The sequence below is a fragment of the Phoca vitulina genome, unplaced genomic scaffold, assembly GCF_004348235.1.
Source record: "Phoca vitulina isolate PV1807 unplaced genomic scaffold, GSC_HSeal_1.0 scaffold2, whole genome shotgun sequence".
NCBI lineage: Eukaryota > Metazoa > Chordata > Mammalia > Carnivora > Phocidae > Phoca > Phoca vitulina.
Genome location: NW_022589705.1, coordinates 38849703 through 38872943, shown reverse-complemented (window position 1 = coordinate 38872943; position 23241 = coordinate 38849703). Strand labels below are relative to the sequence as shown.

General features: G+C 38.9%; 1 protein-coding gene across 7 annotated transcripts in view; it reads left to right on the top strand.

Moving 5' to 3' along the window:
* ST6GALNAC3 (ST6 N-acetylgalactosaminide alpha-2,6-sialyltransferase 3) overlaps window positions 1-23241 on the top strand; it is a 511603-nt gene that overhangs the window by 352149 nt on the left and 136213 nt on the right. Inside the window, exon 4 of one of the 7 annotated variants that reach the window (XM_032425769.1) lies at window positions 6954-10212. The exons of the other annotated variants lie outside the window; for them this stretch is intronic. Within the exon in view, the coding sequence (XP_032281660.1) occupies window positions 6954-7050 (97 nt within the window). The 3' untranslated portion in view covers window positions 7051-10212. Of the gene's footprint in view, window positions 1-6953; window positions 10213-23241 lie in introns of those variants that run through there. 7 annotated transcript variants of the gene reach the window in all.

Genomic DNA, 23241 nt, shown 5'->3' with positions numbered 1-23241 from the left:
GGGGAGTAGCTTATTACATTTATGTAAATATGCTTGCTCCCTATTGCTACTCAAAACAACAAAAAATACCAGGGGAGTGGAGGAGAAAATTAGCAGTGTTTCTGTACTGCAGGGGAGAAAAGTGGTGACACTGGGAGCAGAAATGATAGGCTATGTTCATTTAAATAAATATAGATAATAAAATGTGAACTTTGCTGAGTTCTTTTCTGTGTGTCCACTACGAGGAATGGTATCCCATATGATTACTTTAAAATGAAAAAACTAGCTACTTCTGTAAGATGTTTTAATATTGGTGGTGCTATGGGGTGGTTCCCCCTTCCTTGATCTCCATCAGTCTCTTACTCTTAGCCATCCTAAGTAAATACCCAGTCTAAAGGAAAACCTTATTCATGCTTAGCAAACACAATTTTTTTTTTTTTAAGATTTTATTTATTCATTTGAGACACAGAGATACACAAAGAGAGAGAGCATGAGCAGGGAGAGAGGCAGAGGGAGAGGGAGAAGCAGGCTCCCCGCTGAGCCAGGAGCCCGATGCGGGGCTCGATCCCAGGACCCTGGGATCATGACCTGAGCCAAAGGCAGACGCTTAACCATCTGAGCCACCCAGGCGCCCCAGCAAACACAATTTTGATGCAAAGTTTCTAGAGCCCTTTCAGACATGTTGCTACCCCTAAGCACTTCCCTCAATTCTATATAAAACTTCTGGAATTGCCATGAGGTGTGTGTGTGTGTGTGTGTGTGTGTGTGCGTGCGTGCGCATTTGTGTGTTAAAATACACATTGCATAAAATTTACCAATGTAACCATTTTAAAGTGTGTAATCCACCACTATTGAGTATATTTACAATGTTGTGCAACCATCACTACTATCTACTTTCAGCCCATTTCATCACCCCAAAGGAAAAACCATTCCCATTAAATGGTTACACCTGGCAATCACTTATTGTCTGTTTTCTATCTCTGTGAATTTGCTTATTCTGGATATTTCACATAAATAGAATCATACGAGATGTGACGTTTTGTGTCTAGCTTTTTTTTTTCATTTAGCATGCTGTGTTCAAATTTCATCCATGTTTTAGCATGTATCAATGCTTCATTCCTTTTTATGGCTGAATAATATACTGTATTTTGTACATCCATTCATCAGTTGGTGGACATTTGAATTGTTTTCAGCTTTTGGCTATGGTGAATAGTACTGTTATGAACATTTTTTTTTTTAATTTGTATTCTTGAACACCAGTTTTCAGTTCTTTGGGGTATACACCTAGGAGTGGAATTGCTAGGTCATATGATGATTCTCTGTTTAACTTACTGAAGAACTGCCAAATTGTTTTCTGTGACTGCAGTATTGTACATTCCTACTAGCAATGCATGAGGGTTCCAATTTCTCTATATCCTTGCCAACATTTGTTATTTTTCTTTGTTTTTTTTTTTTGTTTTTTGTTTTTGAATAGCCATCCTAATCTACGTGAGGTGGCATCTCACTGTAGTTTGGGTTTGCATGTACATAATGACTAATGAGATTGAGCATCTTTTCATGTGCTTGTTGGCCACTTATATATCTTCTTTGGAGACATGTCACATCTTTTGCCCATTTTTTAATTGGGTTGTTTGTCTTTGTGCCATGATGTTTTAAGCATAAAACTTGAGACAAATGGAAGCTGATGCTCAGTCATTTTTATTAGAAATCACACAACTTGAAAAAAGTGATACATTTTGCTAAGTTTTTTGTCCACTCTTCGCTCAGAAGTCCCTTTCTCGTTAATTTCCCTTTGATCATTGGTCTTCTAGCTCCATCTGTGAAGAAACAAGCCAGTCTTTGATTTCAACAAGTAAATGAGATACTGCAGAACCAAGTCTCACTATTGCATCTGAAGTTTGATCACTGAGGGTTTCCAGGAGTCAGCATTACTGTCAAAGACAATTGCTAAATGGGCCTGACTTCATTATTTTCCATTTGCATTAGCAATTGCTCTAAGCAGTAACAAGATTATAACCCTAACCAGCATCCTGTTATCTTTTATTTATTTGATTTAATATAGAAATGGAGTCTTTTAAAGAGCATTTACTTTTCTTCTTCACATCACTGAAATCATTCTCCATGGAAACAGCCTGATAATGTGGATGAATTTTTTTAGATCCAGTCACTAGGTGAGAGACTCAGAATTTCTGATTTTGCTTAAGCTCCTTGGGTCAATGGATAAGAGAAGGAATGGTAGCAGATTTTGCAGTGGTTGGGTTAGGCTTCTGTGGGCTTTGAGTAGGATGAGTAGAAGTAATATTTGTGATCATTTTGTCTGAATGCTTATCTATTAAAATAAGATCATAGCACAAAAAGATCTAACTTAAGAAAACTGGAAGTGGAAATTGAATCTTGACAGTCAAGATGGGTCATTGTCTTATTTAATCTGGTTCTGCTTTTTTCTTCTCACCTATAAAACTGTTCTTTATGAGACTCTGTATCTGCTGGTAGTTCATACCCTTCGTAGAATTCTTTAACTATGCAAAACACACAGTGATGAGTGATCAGTTATCATTTGAATCTTAGTACAACTTTAATAAGCTGTGTTTTATATTTAAGTAGTTTCTTCCCTGGTGGTTGCCCATGGCAGACTTTGGATTTTGATAGCTCTGCACTCCGTATTTTCCATTTCACCTCTAAGTAATTATATCCTATGCCCTTAAGCCTCAAAAACATCAAAATATTTAAAATTACACAATTAAACACTTCAGACAGCAGTACTAAAACTCAGGAAAAGAACTCCAGAGCAAAAGTGCATCATGCTGGAGCTTTTAATCCACTTGCTCCTTCTCTAAGGACTTGAGGCTGTGGTCACATAGAAACACACAGTATTTGTTTTAGATGGATGGGTAAATAGAGTACTATCAATAGTACTGATTAACTATCATATATTAAGGCATGTTTTAAGCAGGGCAAATGCCATATTGGCATTTAAGGCAGTACATTTCAAAATGTTTGACCACTCTCTTTACTAAGGAAAGCATTTTACATTGTGACCCAGGATGTATCTGAGTGTGTATTAGGTTACTATGTGAAATATATTGCTACTGTTCGAAATACACTGTCCTAAATGACACCACAATGTTTGACTTGTGGTCAAACATCACTTGTCCTACTTAAACAGTTCCTGAAGGGGTGCCTGGCTGGCTCAGTTGGTAGAGCATATGACTCTTGATCTCAGGGTTGCAAGTCTGAGCCCCACATTGGGTGCAAACATTACTTAAAAATAAAAATCTTAAAAAAAAAGAGTTCCTGAAGTTTTCTTTTTAGTCAGTTTTTGTAAAACTATGGCCAATGTTGAAACAAAAACACAAAAATAGATACATAGATCAATGGAATAGAATAGAAAACCCAGAATGGACCCACAACTACATGGTCAACTAATCTTTGACAAAGCAGGAAAGAATATGCAATGGAACAGAGAACATCTCTTCAGCAAATGGTGTTGGAAAAACTGAACAGCAACATTTAAAGGAATGAAACTGGATCACTTTCTTACACCATACAAAAAAATAAATTCAAAATGTATTAAAGACCCAAATGTGAGACCTGAAACCATAAAAATCCTAGAAGAGAACACAGGCAGTAACTTCTTTGACATAGGTTGTAGCAACTTTTTCTAGATCTGTGTCCTGAGGCAAGGGAAGCAAAATCAAAAATAAACAATTGGGACTACATCAAAATAAAAAGCTTCTGTACAGCAAAGGAAACAATCCACAAAACTGAAAGGCAACCTACAGAATGGAAGAAGATATTTCCAAATTACATATCTGATAACCGGTTAGTGTCCAACATATCTAAAGAACTTATAAAACTCAACACCCCCCAAAAAGCAAAGATTCCAATTAAAAATGGGGAGAAGACATGAACAGACATTTTTCCAAAGAAGACATACAGATGGCCAACAGACACATGAAAATATGCTCAATATCACTGATCATCAGGGAAATGCAAATCAAAACTACAATGAGATATCACCTCAGACCTGTCAGAATGGCTAAAATCAAAAACACAGGAAACAACAGATGTTGGTGAGGATGTGGAGAAAGGGGAACCCCCTTCCATGGGAATGCAAACTGGTTCAGCTACTCTGGAAGACAATATGGAGGTTCCTCAAAAAGTTAAAAATAGAATTACCCTATGATCCAGCAATCACTCTACTAAGTATTTACCCAAAGAACACAAAAATACTGATTTAGAGGGATGCATGCACCCCTATGTTTATAGCAGCATTATCTACAATAGCCAAATTATGGAAACATCCCAAGTATTTGTCAATTGATGAATGGATAAAGAAGATATGGTATATATATGAAGGACTATCACTCAGCCATCAAGAAGAATGAAGTCTTGCCGATTGCAATGACATGGATGGAGCTAGAGAGTATTATGCTAAGCAAAATAAGTCAGTCATAGAAAGACAGACACCATCCGATTTCCCTCATATGTGGAATTTAAGAAACACAACAAATGAGCAAGGGGAGAAAAAAGAGAAAGAGAGGCAAACCAAGAAACAGACTCCTAGCTATAGAGAACAAACTGATGGTTACCAGAAGGGAGGTGGATGGGGGGATGGGCAAAATAGGTGATGGAGATTCAGGAGGGCACTTGTGATGAGCACAGGATGTTGTATGGAAGTGTTGAATCACTATATTGTACACCTGAAACTAACATTACACTGTTAAGTAACTAGAATTTAAATAAAACCTTAAAAAAAAAAACACACACAGTCAAGGTTTAGGAAGTTTAATCCCAATACAACTATTTTAACATCATCTGATCAAAAGTAAAAATACTACAGATAATTTTAATTAAAAAAAGCATAGAAGGTTTTTAAATTTTTTTATAGTGGAGGCTTACCTTTAAATTTGCAGACTTATTCCATTTGTACTCTTCTTTAAATTTGCTCCTCCAAATGTTTACCTGAAAGCACCGCTGCTTTAGGTAAATTGTGGGGGTTCCATTAATATAGGATTTAAACTTGAACTTGCTGTGAAGGAGCCAAACTTTGCTATGGAATGCATTCATGTGCAGAGCTGCCTTGCACAGCTCATTGGAGATAAGACAGTTTTGACTTCACATGCCAAACTTTTGTCACTTTGTCTATTTTCATATTTCTCTATGACTCTGCAGAGACAAGCTTCTGATCGTTTTAGCAGCAAATTAAAAACGTTCTTAAAAAATCTAATATTGAAGTGAATACCCAAGCAATACTGCTCTTCCTAAAACAAATATTTGTTGAGTGCTATTCTGAGCTAGGTGATTATTGGACAGCAGGGTTACAAAAGTGAGCAAGACAAAATCCCTGTTCTAAAGGACTGTCCGGTCTAGGTGCCTTCCTACTTTAGGACTTGGTTTCATGTTGCCTAGGTCTATGGGTAGACTAAAGATCCTCCATTTGCCCTCCCTGAGCCACTCTATACCCTTCACATGTCCTGGATGTTGACCCATATAGAATACAGCCAAGGTCTCTCTTGCTCTCTGGACTTTGATTGGGTTTAGCCAGTTGGAGTACCAGCAGAAGACCAGCAGGAGGAAGGAGAGTGAGGTTGGAGTATTTTTTCTCCCAGCTCCCTCCTTGCAAGTTCACTCCAGGCTGGGTCTATTGCTCTAGCCAAAATTACACCTCCTTTCAGATGCCCTCTCCATACAGCTATTTCTCTCTGTGTTCCAGTGACCCCTCCCTTCCCCTCCTCATGTTCCTCCAGCCCCCACCCCCCACCACCAACTGTTACCCAGATGGGGATACAGCACTATCCATCATGGCTTTGCTACACCCACACTTTCTAAATTATGTTTTCAGCACTGTGTACCTTGACTGAACAGTACTTTAATTCTAAATGTCTTCTTTAAGATCTTTTAGTTCTTCTGACTTAATGGCTTAGCTAATTTTCTGACATACGCAGCTGAAACAATTTCAAGAGACTTATTTATTTTTCTATATGTTTCCGGGAAGTCATCTTATTAATCAATATGGAAAGGTATTTAAAACCACAACCTCTGGTTCCTACAAATACATTTTATCTCTATCCAATTGACACCTTTGAAAAGCTCGATAAATATTTGTCATTGTGGGTGATGCTGATCATGACCCATGTAGCAGTCATGGCCTTCATTGTTAATTACCTGGTTCACTAGGCTTTGTGGTAAGTTTCCTGGGAGGAATAGTCTGGAGAGAGAGTAAGAGAACTCACCACCTTGCTGACAAATTTGCCAAGGCCCCCACTACGTGAGTCCTAGTTGAGTGTTGCTATCTACTCTCAGGGAAGATGGAAAAAAGATGAGGTAATTATTTAAACCCCTGGCAACAGCAATAGCAGAATCAGTGGCCATTTATTCATTGCCTGCTGTTTGCCAGGCATTGTACTGTACAGGTATTGTACTAGAATCTTTCAATTATCATCTTATTTAATCATTGCAATTACTCTGTGAGGTAGCTCTTTTTCTTTATAGATTTTATTTATTTATTTGAAGAGAGAGAGAGAGCGAGAGAGTGCACGAGAGGGGGAAGGGTCAGAGGGAGAAGCAGACTCCCCACTGAGCACTGAGTCCTGACGCGGGACTCGATTCTGGAATTCCAGGATCATGACCTAAGCCAAAGGCAGTCGCTTAACCAACTGAGCCACCCAGGCGCCCAGTGAGGTAGTTCTTAATTCTATTTTGTATATGGAGAAGCTAGGAGTTAAAGAGGGTAAGTGACTTGTCCAGGGTTGCACAGCTAGTTTCAGAACAGAGTTCAATTCAGAAGTCTTGTTTCCACTGTTTCATCTCTCAAGAGCCTCTTTGTGCCATTAACTTTGCCAAAGGTCACATTTGCCATTTGCCATCATGTTTGATCTTTTCAAAGCTTTAAATATTTTTTTTAAATCAGGCATTCTATAAATTGCAAAAAAAAAAAAAATCTGACTGGGATTCATCTCCTTCCCTTCCAGCGGTACAAGAGTAGAGAGCATGAAAATTGATGGAGAAGGAGAAAGAATTAATGAACTATATATTAACAAAGGACCCAGGGAACCCTCAAGTGAATAACAATCAAACATTGAATTTTCTGCATTTTAGATGTTGAGTTACTTGCCCTGTGACCTGATGAGACTTTCTCCTGATTCCAGATTTTGAACTTGTGTCCTTGGAGAATAAAGGCTTTACCATTGACTGGCTGAGTCACTTCTCTGTGATTTTAGAAGAGTCCTACCCTATGCTTTATTCCCTTGGAAGCAAGCATTTCCCAGATTTTCTGCATTAGGATGAGGGACTGGGGCTGAAACAAAAGAGAAAGCCAACAAGTCTATCTGAAAACTGTCAGTATCATCTCGATGGGGAGTTATGATGTTTTGACTTCAATAAAAAGGCAAAAGAAAGCAAGCCAGCCAGTTATAAATTTAATTTATGAAAATAATACCACAGGCCTAAAGCATCCAACAGTACAGCCATTGATTCTTCTTTCTTGTTCCTTGGGGAGCCATTGCTGTGTTTGATATGGTGAACTTCAAATTGTCTTACTTTATCATTTAAATGTCATATCAGTCCCTACACTGAAAGCAGCTGAGGAGCTGTGCACTTACTGGGGAAAAACAGGAGAGTGTTTTTCACTTCTTTTAGGAAAAAATATTACTTGGTTGACAGATTTTCTCTGTTGGTGAGGATTGTTGTTGCTCCTTCCTAATTTTTTTTTTCCTTTTCCTCTGTTTTCACCACATTGCACTTCCTCAGTTCTGTGTGGGGCACCGAGAAAGGGTAAATCACGATGATCCAGGTCTAGGGTCTTTCCTAACCTCTGGGATTATTTTCTTTAACACAGTTGTTGGAAAGTCGGCTGTTACCTGCCAGAAGATAAAACAACCAATTTTTCATCACAAGTTAAATAAACATTGAAAAATCAGCATTCTACAAGGACCATTAGCTTATGCATCACTGTAAAATGCTTTATAACTCTTGGTATAAAGGATGCTCATATAAAAATAAATTGTGTCGTAACAAACATTTCTCCCTGTCATGGTTTGTAATAGCCCTAATATCAAATAAATCTAGGTTGAATATTGTTAGTCTCCTGAAAAACCGACCTTCAGTTTCAGATAGTTGGGTTAAATCACTGCGGTGATGACACAGTCTTAGACATAAGGAGATACAAACTTATATCAACTCCCTAGATCATCTTTTATTTAGAAGAGGAGAGATGTCTCAATAAACTGAAATTGCTCTGGAGTGACCCATTTTATTTATGTATCTGTTTATTCTGACTACTACTTCACACACGGTACCAAGGAGCATCCTACACATAGCTCCCCAGGGTTCTTGAGAGAGCATGGAAATACATGGATTAAAAACCATAAGCAGTTACCATTTTACATCTGTCAAATTAGAAATCATTTTTAAAAGTATAACAGTCACTGCTGGTAAGATATTGGTGAAACTGCTAAACTCATATCCTATTGGTAGCAATGTAAATGCTTTGGAAATCATTTCAGCACACAGAAAAGTGTCCATATCCTTTGATACTATATTTACACTTCTGGGAATTTAGCCTAAGGAAATCATTTAGAAGAAGAAAAACAAAAGCTAGGATGTTCGTTGCAGAATTTTTTATATTAGTGAACAATTAGAAACAACCCAAGTACTCAACAACTGAGACTCTTCTGGTCAGGTTTTTAAAAGTCTGTCAGGGTTATATACATGAAGTCTAATTGGTAACATGTAAAACTTTATGATAAAGGGCTCAGAGAAAAAAAGTCTGATTATGAGGATGTAAAATTATTGCATGCCTATGAAGGAATGGAATTTGGTAAAATGTGTCCAGATTGAGGTTTTAAAATTTTATTTTAGTGTTACAATGTTGTTTTGCCTGTAACAATAATTAGAATCTAAAAATTATTTGACTAGGCAGATTAATATCAATGGAAAGTTTTGTTTGCTTTTTTGTTTTAAATTGGAACTTTGCTAAAAAATATTGTAGCTGTTAAATGTTAACCTTTGAGGACTGAAAGTGTCAAGGATTTGGAAGACTGGCATTTAAATAATCAAATTTAAGCAAAAGAGAAACCAAGCAGATAAAAGAGTTAGACATCTTTCCGTAATAATAAAACCTCCTATCCTTATTCTTTTTTGAATTTTTTTAATGTCGGTGCCTCCAGTAAGAAAATCTCATCAGATCTTTTAGACAGAAGTCATTTCCTTTAAATGTTGCAACAGTGTAGCTTGTGGCCATGAACTGAGAAGTCTTCAGATGGGTGGGGTAAATAGGCTTTGTGGGAAAGGCTGTATCCCAAAGAACCACAGGACAAAAAAGGAAGTGTGAAAACATCCCTGCCAGGCTTGAATTAGACCTGAAAACATACACAGCAAAAGTCCTGTTAGAAATAACCGAACTACCCAACAATAGAGAATTGGTTAAGTAAAGCATGCTGGAGTCATAAGATGGACTACTGAACGGGCATTGAAAGTAAAGTAGAAAAATACATTTTAATCCGAGTAAATGTCTGTAGTAAAGGTATATGAGAAAAAGTGAGATATAAAACTATGCATAGAGCATTACTCCAACTTTTACACTCTTGCTCGTAAGAGAAAAGAAATTTAAAAGATGTAAACTTGTCAATAGTGGTCATCTGAGCAGTAGGATAGTGGGCAATTAATTCTCTGTTCTTATCCATATTCTTTGATTTTTTTTTCCCTCCCTAATTTAGGAAAAAGTCATTTATAAAAGTTGTTTTTTTAAGTTGAATTTAATATGTAATGATTGAACTGATGCCTGAAATAATTTTAGAAAGAGGTAACATATGAACTAAGAGAAAATGAAATAAAATAAAATGCAATTTGATTGCAGCAATTGGCTAAAAGTCTACAGCGGTGTTCAGATAAGGTCATTTGCTTTTTATATAACTCTACCAGTGAGTAGCTTGCATTGAAATGCCAAATATTGGTATTTATGTATATGTAAGCTCTTGCTGACCCTCTCATATTTTCTTTTTATTTTTTTTCTGAAAATTTTTTTCTAAAATTATGGTGTTATATATACCAGAATCAATCAATTCTTTCTTCCTCCCTCCTTCCCTCCCTGGCTCCTCTCCTTACTTGCTTCCTTCCATAGGCAGAGAGAGTAAGGATGGGTTTAACTCAGTTTGCCCAATTGTTGAAGTTCTTCGGTTTATACAGTCTTGAAAAAATGAAAGTAACAGTCCTTGAGACCCTCACTTAAATACTGGCTATCTGGGCGCCTGGGTGGCTCAGTTGGTTAAGCGACTGCCTTCGGCTCAGGTCATGATCCTGGAGTCCCTGGATCGAGTCCCGCCTCGGGCTCCCTGCTCGGCGGGGAGCCTGCTTCTCCCTCTGACCCTCCCCCCTCTCATGTGCTCTCTCTCTCTCTCTCATTCTGTCTCAAATAAATAAATAAAATCCTTAAAAAAAAAAAAAAATACTGGCTATCAACTAGCTAAAGCTTTTATCCCCAAATGCTTTAATGCCTATGATTTAAATAGCTATTTGGGGCACATTGAGGAGCCTGACGTTAGCCTTCTGGATTCATATAGTAAGAAACAAAGATTCCTTTAGCTCTGAATCTTACTAAATAGAACACCCTGCAAAAGGACAGTGTTGTATTTTTTTGTGAATATATTGAGGGAGATTTGCCCCCAAATCTGTCAGCTTTCTCATCACTGAACAGACCAGCCCTGCAGTTAATGAAATGATGTAAACTCTCAAGGCTACTATCTTTACCCACCCCTGTAAAAGTACTGATAAATGGGGAGTTTCCTTATAGCTCTGTTCCCGTTCTTTACTCATTTTTTACCAAAAAATTTTATCTTTGGTTGTAATACTTGAGGATCTAGACTCCTCTCACTGAGGTCAAGGGACAGTGAGTGGAATTCCAGGTCCAGAGTGTGATGAGCCAGTGTAGTTAATCATTAGCAGGGATTTCTAATCAATATAATTTGGTAATAGCAAAAACTATGGAAATTTCTCCTTAGCTTTTTAGTGGTATTGGGTAAATATGTATAAAGTGGAGAAAGGAAGGAAAGGAGAAAGGGATGCAGAGAGGAAAATACTCTGGCGTCACACATGAAAATATAATAGTCTTTCCTTGACCACTGTATCTGCTGATGGAGAATGACTTGCTTTTTCTACCTTAGTGGTGTAAATGAGAAAGCCTCACAAAAGGGTAACGTATTCATTATTACAATCGTATTAGCTAGGTAGTAAAAGCATGTTATTTATGCAAGAGATAATTATTGCATCTGTTTCTTTTAAATTCCTCCGGTTATGTGTTGCAATGATTTTTCCTGGGGCTTAACCAAAAGTGTTTTTTTCCCCTAATAAAAAAGACTATTGTTGAAAGACTTCTTTTTCCCTACTTATTGCTACCCTAACACAACACACCCCCTCCTGTGTCCTTTTTCATGTCCTCATCATTTACATTTTTGTTACTTTCTTATGGATTCAAGGAATGATATCTAAGAGTACAAAACATCAGATTGCCCCAGGTCCTAGCGCGGTATCTGGAGTAGTGTACGCATTCAGTAAATATTGAATGAATTCAATTTAGAACCCTGGGGAAAAGAGTCACAAATTTATCAAATAATTCACAAAGAAGCATATCCCTGGCAGCTAATCCGGTTAACTGTATTAAGGTAAGCTGAATCCAGAACATGTTTCAAATCATTTCTCTTCTTATAAAAGTTTTGTTTAGTGGCTGGAACACTTGTTTCTCAGTATGCTGATCAAATGTGACTTGAGCAAGAGAGAGTCACAATAAATAACACCAGGAGGCTTATGAATGATGTATAAAGCCCACCAATTTAATAATAGGTAAGGCAGAGGAGAGCAGTTATTTTATTTCAGAACAGCCAAAGCCTTGGCAATGTAATGCCACCATGGGAATGCTGAGTGGCTGTGACTAGTTGGGAGGAAGCTAGAATGAGAAAAGTTTGAAATGTTCTGACCGATATTTGATATATTTTTTTTTTTATTAATGGAGCCATTGCTTTAGGTGAGCACATATGGAAATGACCCCTCTTGCTTCTCTAGCATTTGCCCAAAGGAGGTTATTTGGGCCAGCTGAGTGATATTTCCAGTATGAATCCCTTTTGACTTGAAGTGAAATTATACTTTTTTGGGGGGAACAGAATCTTTCATGATTTGTTTTCTCTCTAAAGTCTAGATTCTGCAATAAATCCAAAGGATTTATTGGTACTGTGTGCCTAGTGGTGTGATTCTCTGTAATTGACTCAATAGAAACATAGATCATGAAATTGTTGGGTAGAAGTTAATCAGAGCTCATGGGTGAAAGGGATTCCAAGAGAAACTAATTGAGTGCTGACATCTAGGGACGGGAAATGATACAGTAGATTGGCTAAACAGACTGGTGTCCTCTCCTACTAGATCTATTCTATTTCTTCATATAAAAAAAATCATTCATTCTTATGTTTATTCATTAAATAAAGCTCTTATTGTATCAGTCAGGATCCTTCCCATTTGCAAGTTAGGAGAAACTTCCAGCTGAAAGTGTTTTAAGCAACTAAGGATGTTATTATGAAATAAGAAATACACTTTCTCCTGTATTGTCTGTATTTTCAAACAGGTTTTCCCTCATACTTCCCCAAATCCAATAGGAAAAAAAGAAGATCAAGGGCTTTTCTTCCCTAAGAGTTTAGACAAAAATTCTGGGCCTGATCTCTTTAGTCCCAAGTGGGTCACATTTCCATCACTGAGGCCAAGATAGCACCTGAGTCGCCTGTTCTCTTTTGGAGCTTAAGTTCGGCTCCACAGAAACTGGGTTGAGCATGGGGGAGGGATGATTTTGCTCACGGGCCAGATGCTGAAAGCAGAGGACAGATGTCCAAGATACTCACTGATAGCCAGGCCTTGTGCAGGTTGTTGATACAAAGACAAACATGACTCAGTCTCTTTCCCTCCCTGAATCTTGTGTTAATACCTTATCAATGCATCTCCCTAAGTCAACATTCTAATCCTGTCCTACCCTTCCCCAGTAATGTTGCTGGTTCCTTCTTACCTGTTGATGAAAACACCTTGGTTAATCTTGCTTCTTGCTCACCTCCCAGTCCTGGCAAAAGCAACCGATCACATATCTTCTAGATTTTCCTGCCTCCACGGCTTTGCCCTGAAATGTTTTTCTCCATTCCTATCAGTGGTAGTCTCAGTCTCTTCCTGGTCCAGTTCAGATACCATTTTCATGAAATACACACTGGTTTTATTTTCCTAATGTCTGCAACACTTCACATGAACCTATGTTATAGCACTTAGTGTTATTTAACAAATGTTATCAAAGGCTTACTATATGTTTATGGCTGTTCTAAATGTTTAAAAATATTTTTTTCCAATTTATATTATTGTTCCTGGTGTTCTTCCCTAATAATCTATAAGATCCTTGAAAGTGGTATCCTTAAAGAGCAGTGACTTAACTACCCATCATGGGCAATCAGCAACATGAATAAATAAATGTTCATCCAGTTTGCACATTTATTGAACACTAGCATTTAAAGCTAAAGAGAATAGGGCCCTGATTTCTCTCAGATCACTCTCTGCACATAATACAGCAACATGCATGTGCTTGGCATTCAGTAAACATTTGTTGACCATCTAAATGAAATAGAAATGAAAAATACTCAAATATCTAAGAATGAACTATTTCCCCCTCCTTTTACATTCTTTAGTCTTTTGGCATCATTTTTCAAATTTCTTGTTGTTATTATATTTTTCCAAACAGTTTTCTGTTCTGGTTTTCTAAACTTGAGCAGGATTAAAGTAATTTTTTTTTTAACAATGGGGACTTTTTTCAATAACTGCACATGCCGATGTTGTTGACCCACTGTGGAAAGACCAACTTTTATAAAATGCTTCTAACAGCAAAGGGCTTTGCAGGCCCATATTCTGTGCAGATGTTAGTGAGTAAGAGTGTTCAGTGGTCCTGGCAAAACTGGTGTTTAGCAAGGTGAACACTAATCTGTGGGGTCACTTGCAGGTATAATTGAGCCCTCACCTATAATTATGAGTTTGTGATTTGAATTGACTAATACTGCAGATATTTCCATGTAGAAATTTGGTCTAAAATACATAAGGCATAAGTGGGTGGGAGGCATGATTCCTTTTCTTGGTTTCAGCTGGACAAGGACAGAGTTTCCCATGCTATGCCTTCCCACCTGAACGATGGATGGGAATTCTCTGCTCTTTCTTTTCTTGTTAGTTTCCCTCTTCATTCCTCTTCATGAATAATTTGGCAACCACCTTAGATGAGTGCCACCAGGTGTCAACTGAAATTAGCAATTAGCCTGGCCTTGGTGACCTGTGTGGGAACAGTTTCAGGGACATGGTGAAGGCAGAAGCCACAATGCAGCAAACTGAATAGCATGAATGGTTGAGTCAATAATGTCTGCGGAGTGAGTGCATGGGCTCTGGATCTGGACCACCCAACTTCAAAGCCAAACTCCACCTTTCATTACCTGTTGACTGTGAGCAGTTCACTAAATCTCTCTCTCTCTCTCTATCTCCTCTTCTACAAAATGGAAATAAAAATAGAACTATCTCAAGGTTGTTATGAGGAGTAAATGAGTTCAAGTGGGTGAAATGCTTAGAACAGTGCCAGTTTCCTTACAAGTTCTTAGTAAATACTAGCTATGGTTTTTGATGAGTATGCAAAGACAAACTGCGACTACTTTTGAGGTTTGGCTATGAAAACTGGAGAGCAAATGAGATCATAGTGAGATGTTGGGCAGAGATTAGGAAGTTTCTTCCAGATAGGTGAAAGATCAGTATTTTCTATGCTGGAGGAAAAGAAATGGCTCTCAGAGGGTGACAGTTTGAAGATACAGAAAAGAGAGAGATTAGTTGATGGGATACTATTACTGAGAAGATGAGGGAGGATGGAACTCAGAGAAGAGGTAGATGGATGGATGAACCGCGGAGAGGAGGGACTTCTTGTTTTCTAAGGCAGGGGCTGGGGGGGGGGTAATAAGGAGGGGCAAAGCTAAGGATGCATATCTTTGTGGGTGAGGAGCAGAAAGTTGAAGGCAGTCAAGACGAATTAAGGCGTTTTCTTTGTGAAGTAGGAACAGGCTCATCTGGTGGGAGAAAAAAGGTGGCAGAAGTGAAGAATGGCAAAAGACTGATAAATGAAGGAGCTACATAGTAGCAACTTCCAGAAATAAGATGACACTGGCCAGAATGTAGAGTCTGACAAGAAGAAGTAAGAATTCTGGTATGATAAGAAATTGTGCTCACAAAGGGAGAGATTGGTGTTTGCTTCCATAGATGGAACACTTTTAAGTGATGAGAAGTCTAAGGTGAACCATTTGAAAATTGTTTTGCTCTACAGTGCAAAGTTAGAATTTAAAATGATTCTTTATCAAAAAAAAGATTCTTTACCACAAATCAATGATTGATTATATTCATACTCATCTTGATTTTTTGAATCACCTTTCTTTTCTTGTCTATAAATTTGCAATGGTATTGAAAGGTAAACTCTTAGAGTTGGATTAGATCCTATCCCTATACCACGCAATCTGTCCTTGAATATACTTATAGATGGAAAACTTACTTTTTATAGAGCTGATCAGTCTATTTTGGGGTAGACTGGATATCCATTAATATTGAAACTTAAGTGCTAGAATATGGATTTTACCTTGTTGTGATGGTCACACAAAAAAGCTCTCCCATCCTACATGCCTGTCCGCAATGTTATTTTGTGACTTTTCCCATCAAGAGATGGAGTGGATCCCCTTCCCTTGAACTGAAGTTGACTTGTGAATTGCTTTGACCAGGATGAGGCAAAAGGGACACACCATGACTTTCATGCCTAAGCCTTAAGAGACTGCAATTTCCATATTTGCTCTCCTGGCATCCTGAGCTACCAAGTACAAAAGCCCAACTTCCCTGACCAGCTGGAGAGAGAGGCCAGGTGGACAGAGCTCCCGGGGGTTTGCAAGAGCACAAGAGAGAGAGGCTCAGAAAGCCCCATGTGGTTCAGCAACCCAGCAGAATCACCGGACATGTCAGTAAGTCCAGCCTGTTGCCTGCAGCCCCTGGTCAAGTTGCTGCAGCCGTTACACACAAAGCAGAGACAAGCCATTGCCACAGAACCCTCCCATGTTGCAGAATTGTGAGCCAATAAATAGTGGTTGTTGCTTTAAGCCTCTGAGTTTTGAGAGCTTTATTATGCTGCAATAGGATGTGAAGAGGAAGAGTCTCTAGGCAGGGAGACAAATGAAAAGACCTTGAACAGAATCCAGGTGGCAGGTGATGAGCTGACAAGTACAGAAAGAGAGATAGGGTAAGACGTGGGAGAAGAGTGGGTGGCAGGGTTCCATGTGACCCAGTGACTGGATGAGGGGGCAAAGGAGAAAGCGAAAGAAAAGATTTTATGAAGCTCTGTCTGGGATATAGTGTTGTACGGACAGCAGTATGTCCAGATAAAGAGCTGGAGTCTTGAGGAAGAAAAGTCCAGTTTACAGTTGTTATTTTTTGATGTGACAGCACAACTTCCATGTAAAAATGCTCCCTTAGCAGTTCAAGACACAAGCCTGAAGCTGAGGGCTGCATGGAGCCAGAGCTGTTAGAGGTTTCAAACAAAAAGATGCAACCAACTCTCCTACCCTTTTGATCCAGCCTAAAGGCTGCTCTCCCTTCTCCCGTAAAAGGTAGGTAGAGACATCAAGCAAAGGTGGAGTGCAGAAAGAAAGGAGAGGGAGAGGACTCGAGTGAGAGAAAAAGGCCCTGTGCCGTCCTGTGGGATTGCACCTTAGTTTAGTTATGTTTCTTGGAAGGCTGCATTGCTTCAGTAAAAATAAGGAACACAACATACACACTCAACTAAAATTACCACCTTTCAAAAGTTCTTCCTTTAAATAGCCCCAAATGAAAATGCAAAAATGCGAAACCCTAACCTCAGCTTTTTAAATCACAATGAAAGGACAAGAGATGCTTTCCTTTTATGGGTTCTTAAACCTTCAGAAAGGGTACTTTTGTGTGTTGAGCGGATGGCAATGGCGGTGTCTGTGTGTGGAGGCGACCAGCCCAGAATGCCGAGGTGAGGAGGTTTCATTTAGCAGCAGTGCTGTGACTTCCCATTTGCCATGTTGTGCAATATTTATTTTTTTAAAAAATAAGCCTAAAATTGAAACGGTCTCTCTTCTAAGGGGGACAGGATAGGGTAGTGATCCTCCAGGATCCTGTCAAGATTACATGCTCATGCTGTGCAGTGAGCTAGAACTGAGCTCAAATCCTTGTCCCATCACTGACTATCCCGGACGCCTTGGACATGCTATTAACCCCCCTGAGCCTCAGTCACTTCAGCTGTAGAATGGGGAGAACACTGTCTCCCTCGTGGCATAATTCTGAAGTGTCTTTGAATGAGATACTGTATGCAAAGCACTGCATCTAGTGAAGCTGCAGTAAGTGGTAGCTACAGTCACTGGAATTTGTGGTAATTTGGGGCTTTTCTACATTTGGCCAGTGGTTGAGATGACTTCTCAAGAATATTTACAATATAGGGTGCCTGGATGGCTCAGTCGGTGAAAGCGTCTGTCTTCGGCTCAGGTCATGATCCTGGAGTCCCGGGATCGAGTCCCGCATCGGGCTCCCTGCTCAGCAGGGAGTCTGTTTCTCCCTCTGACCCTCCTCCCTCTCATGCTCTTTATCATTCTGTCTCTCTCTCTCTCAATAAATAAATAAAAATCTTAAAAAAAAAAAGAATATTTACAATATAAGAAAATGGATCTGACTGCATTTTAGTCAATGCTTTAAATGTAACAAATGTTTAATATCATATTATATAACAACAGGTCATTTTATAGTTTATAAGTGTCATGAAGATTTCCTTCCTGGGGACAAATTCGGTTGTTTCACAGAATCTTTGTGCATCTTCAGGCAAACCAAAACTAACATGCTGGTTCCTTCTTATTTCATTATTCATAATTTTAGATGTAAGAAAATAAACAATGTTCGAATGTAGGATTCAGCAAACTTTTTCTGTGAAGGACTAGAGAGTAAATATTTTAGCCTTGCAGGTCACATATGATCTGTCACATATTCTTCTTTAACTTTTTACAACCCTTTAAGAATGTTCAGATCAGGAACACCTGGGTGGCTCAGTCGGTTAAGTGTCTGCCTTCGGCCCAGGTCATGATCCCAGGGTCCTGGGATCTAGTCCCTCATGGGGCTCCTTGCTCCGCAGGGAACCTGCTTCTCTCTCTGCCTTCCGCTCCCCCTGCTTGTGCACGTGTGCTCGCTCTCTCTCTCTCTGACAAATAAATAAATAAAATCTTTAAAAAAAAAAATGTTCAAACCATTCTTAGTTCATATGAAAACAGGCCAGTGCTTGAATGTGACCCACAGGCTATAGTCGGCAGACCTTTGCTCTAGTGTAAATTTGTATTATTTATTACTAGGGTACTTCTGCCAGTAAGTACTGAAATAAAGAGAAAGAGAAAATACATTAAGTAAATAACATGTAAGTGACTCTGATTCTGATTTGGACATATGCTGGGCTCAAGTAAGACCATTGATAACTTCCCTTATTGGCATAGGACCATTTTCACTAAGACATAAAGAGGTTGGTATGATTTTGAGGACTGGGGACCATTCAGCACATTAGTTTTAACCAACATCCCTGTGCTTTTCTTTCTCTTTCTCACAGAGGAGCAGTTTGGATACAGGCTTTCTAGCATCAAATGCAAACTGCCATTAAAACCCTAAACTGAAAATTGTGTTGCCCTTCATGAAAATGAACAGCTAGCTGGTCATCCCCAGACCACTGGCCCCCTCAGATCTATCTGTGTTGTGTACAAGTAGCTATAGTCTCCTTTCACAATAAGAGTTTTTGAGGCATTTGTCAATCCTCCATCGGGAGGGAAATCCTTACCAGCAGTTAGTGATCCCTTTCAGGGTGTGCCCTGCCTTAGCTTCTCTCTGTGGACCTGGGAGAGAAATATTCTCCTGGAAAACATGATCTAGGATTGTCTTGATCTTTTCTTTTCTGACCTGTGTCTCAAGAAGCTTCCCTGGAGATCCCTGTAGAGTGTCTTTTTTCCTGTTTGCTCCGTTTTCCTGACTTTCCCTTTATTTTTCCATGACAACAGGCATAAAGAAAAAGGAGAAATCATTTTAAAATATACAGTACCCCCAAATATTTATCCTCGCACATGCTGAGAGCAAACCACATTCTTATCTTATAATCCGGCATGTTTTTGTTATCCTATATTTTATGTTTAAAGAGGCGGATGGAATCGAGACCCAGGATCTGAGTCTTCCAATCCTGCCCTCAGCCATTTCCCTGCCTCCCTGAGAACACGAGGTCAGGCAAAGGGACACCTTAGCTGAGGTCCTGGCCTCATGCCTTAATGCTATCATCTGTGAGCCAGGCTAGACCAGGCGAATTCCTTTTGGGTGGGTTGATCTTAGTCTAACACAGAGTCTGGAGGAAATTAAAGCGAACAGCTTCCTTTGTACCTTTCACCCTCAGCCTACATTGGAGTCTGGCCTTTAGCACCTCACCCATCCAGGCAGGGAGAGAAGGTTAGCTCAAGAAGAGCACATTCGTCAGGGAAGCGAAGCAGCTCAAGACCAAGAGGGCCCAAGCACATTTGTCGTGGTTTCTAGGGCAGAGCTTGCCTGGTCTACCCCTCCCAGCCTTCTTGGGGCTCTATGCTCCAGGCACTCAGGTTGAGAGCTGCACCAAGGGAGAGAGCACCCTCCAGCCTCCATTCACGGCTTATTCAGTCACTCACCCACCCAACACAGATGTACTGAGTAGCTATCATGTGCCAGAAGCTCTTCTAACTACTGGAGACAAAGCAGTGAGTGTGAGAGACAAAGCCTCTGATCATTTTACTCCATTCCTTGTTTGGAAGATACCATCCTTTCATGGACTCTTTCCTTGATCACTTGCATTCGGTATTGTGAGAACTGGCTTATGACCATGGAAAATGTCTTTGAACCAGTCTAAGCCCTGGTGTGGCCCTTTCTTGAAGGGTAGGGAGGGAGGAGTGGTGAAGGGAGGGCCGTGAGCTTCTGTCTGCAGGACCCGTGTCTTCATAGGGATAACGGTCTCTCCTTCCTATCTCCCTCTGGGTATCAAGAAGATGTGCAATCCTGTTTCATCTCCTAACCTCATCTCATTCTAATCTGTTTGCCTGGTCTTGGGCTCACTTCCCTTTAGCCTACATGAGGATCTTTAAGTCTCAGCTTACTTAGGCCCAGGGCTGTTACACGCGCATTGCAGGTACCATCTTTTTGATGTCATGCAGTCAAAGGGCCTTATGTGTGGGGCAAAGAAGTTCCTTTGCTGGATGTAGACCACCTGCCCTGAGCTCTTGCGAACATATCCTTTTCTGTTTTCTGTAGTCCCTTCTGGTTTATTTTCTGAGGAAACTCTTTTGACTCTCAGGCTGAAGCAATGTTTGTCCTAGTTTGATGTATCCAGGCTTTTCCTTTCTGAATGATCTACTGTAGATAGTTTCAAGGGAAACTTCATTCCTCAGTGAAGTTGGGTTCCTTGTCATATAGGCAGGCCCACTATCTCTAACTCCCATTCAGACAGAGAACAGGCTTTTATTACCCGCAAGACAAAATGACGTTATTCCTGTTCTAAAATCAATACACTGCCAGTACCATTATCTTTTCCAGTCCTGTACCTCTAGATTGTTTTCTCTGGTTGACCTTCTTCTTCCCACGGTCAGACTTGGGCTCCAGCCCTTCCTGCAGAATGCCCTCGTCAGCACAGTATCAATCAGCTAAAAATAGTATTCTGCAGACATACAGAAAAACTGAAATACTATCCACTCCACGTATATCTCTACACCCCTAGAAGAGATTACTCTAGGAAGTAAACTTGGGGGGACAGGAGGGTCATTGAAATGTAGAGACAAACAAAATCAACATTCTTCTCTTTTCCCCAAACCTCACCTAGCCTCATACAGTCCAGCAAGGTTCTGGCTATTCAACATTGGTTTCCTCTTGGCCTGTAAAGACTCCCCTAGGTATCTTTGTGTCAACCTCTTATTACCCAAATTTATTGCTTTACTGGTCAATCCACTTTTTAAAATTCACATTTTTTTTTTTTTTTTATATAACATACTGACCTAAAAGTAGTATAGTTGTCTGAAGTTTCTGGTTAATAAAAGGTTAATAAAAGCAACAAAATTGACAGTTCCCATGTCTGTAATTAAATTTGTGAAACTAACAAATGGCCATAATATGAAAGATTTTCTTTACCAGTCATGTTGTGACACCAGTTTGTATTAAATAATGAGAGTGAGAACTTAGAGGATTTGCTTGTCATTGTGGTGAAAATTAACATACAATTACTGATCTGCAATAGATTTGCATAAGAGTTACCACTATCAATAATCATTTAGAATTCATTTTACTCAGATAAATTGGAGTCTCCAGTGATAACAAGGGACTTATCTTCTTCATTCCTGAAGAAAGATTAAAATAATAGCTGTTTAGTATAAGGGGATCTTGGGATTGGACACACCTTATACATGTAGTTTTTTATATCTGCTCTTAAGTTTTAAGTGTAAACATGAATTAATGCTACATGAAACTAAGAAAATAAGACAGAGTGTAACGATGATGATGGCTAGGCTAAAGTCAGGAAATCATAGATTTGAAAAGCACCAAACTGTCACCCAGTCCATTCCTCTGCACGAGATACAAGTACCGCTAGCTGCTGTCATACTTAATGATTTCTGAGAAAGAAAGAAGAAAAAGATCCTTCAGTCATCAGCTTTAGGAATATCTTCACCCTTTCCCAAATACTGACCCCTCAAAATCTCTTTGTAGCAACCAATTCTTGTCTATGTATATAGCTTAAAATAACATATTTGTTAGAGAGGATAGAGGTGAGAACAACAGGTATTATTTTTTTTTTTTTTTTACCCTGCAAATATGGTATATAACAATAATATCAACTGCAATCAAAACACCATATATTGAATGGATTTTTTTTTTAAGATTTATTTATTTATTTATTTATTTATTTATTTATTTATTTGCGAGAGAGTGCATATGCACATGAATGGGGGGGGGTGTGCAGAGGAAGAAGGGGAGAAATCCTTAAGCAGACTCCCCACTGAGCATGGAGCTCCACCTGGGGCTCAATCCAGGACCCCAAGATTATGACCTGAGCCAAAATCAAGAGTTAGTCACTTAACTGACTGAGCCACCCAGGTACCCCCATATGTTGAATGTTTAAATAGGTTAGACATTCTTCTGAGTCCTTTAAAAAAAAAAGCATTGTTCTATTAGTACCCATTGTTATTATCCATAAAGAAATAGAGACTTAAGGAAGATAAGTAATTTACCCAGTTTCACAATTTGTAAGGGACAGAATGAGAATTCAGACCATTTATTCCAAAACTTCACTTGTACCCTTCCCGATTCTGCATCATCATACAATGAACTACTGTCAATCTATTCACGTGCTATAAATCTATGGAAAAAAAATTCTAGTTAGGTCCCCTGTGAGTTTTCTTATCTCTGGATTTATTTCCAATTTCTAACATTTTGCCATAGTGTCATATTCTAACATTAGTCACTAACAGAGGTGTATGGCAGACTGTTATTTTAAATCCACATGCATCAAGAAAATAGGCCTAAGTGGAGGAAATTAAGGTGGTTGCAATTTCCTGATGATTAAGCCCAAAAATATGTTACTAGAGGAAGTTGTAGAATTTTCTGTTCTGAAAATCTGAGAAAAAAGCAAAAATAAGGTTTGAACAAACTCTGATTTGAACACCCATTTCCTGATTTTATAAAATGAATGGTTTAGAGTAGGTGATCTCCCTTGGGCCTGCCCCAGCCCTCACATCCCACAAGTTTGTAACTTTGGTAGAGATTGGATGTTTCAACCTTTCAAGGTCTTTTTTAGACTTCTATATTTATGCTTGAATGATTCTTGACTCCCTTTGGTTCAGCTTCATATTCTGGAGTCTCTTTCAAATGGAGAGCTCATAAGAGCTATTATTTAACAGTATCCCAAATGCACGATGTACAGAATTAAATACAACTGTGCATTTAGGACTTCAACAATCATAGTTCATTATTACTGTGTGTTTGTTCTCCTATTTGATTAAGGTTAAACAACAAGACCATATTTCCTATTGGGTAGCATTTTAAAGTGTATTATGTATGTGACAGATGGGATCTTATAAATGCATTAAGCATGCTTATTTTAATATCTAAGCATATGCAAAAGTTCTAGAAATATTTTACATG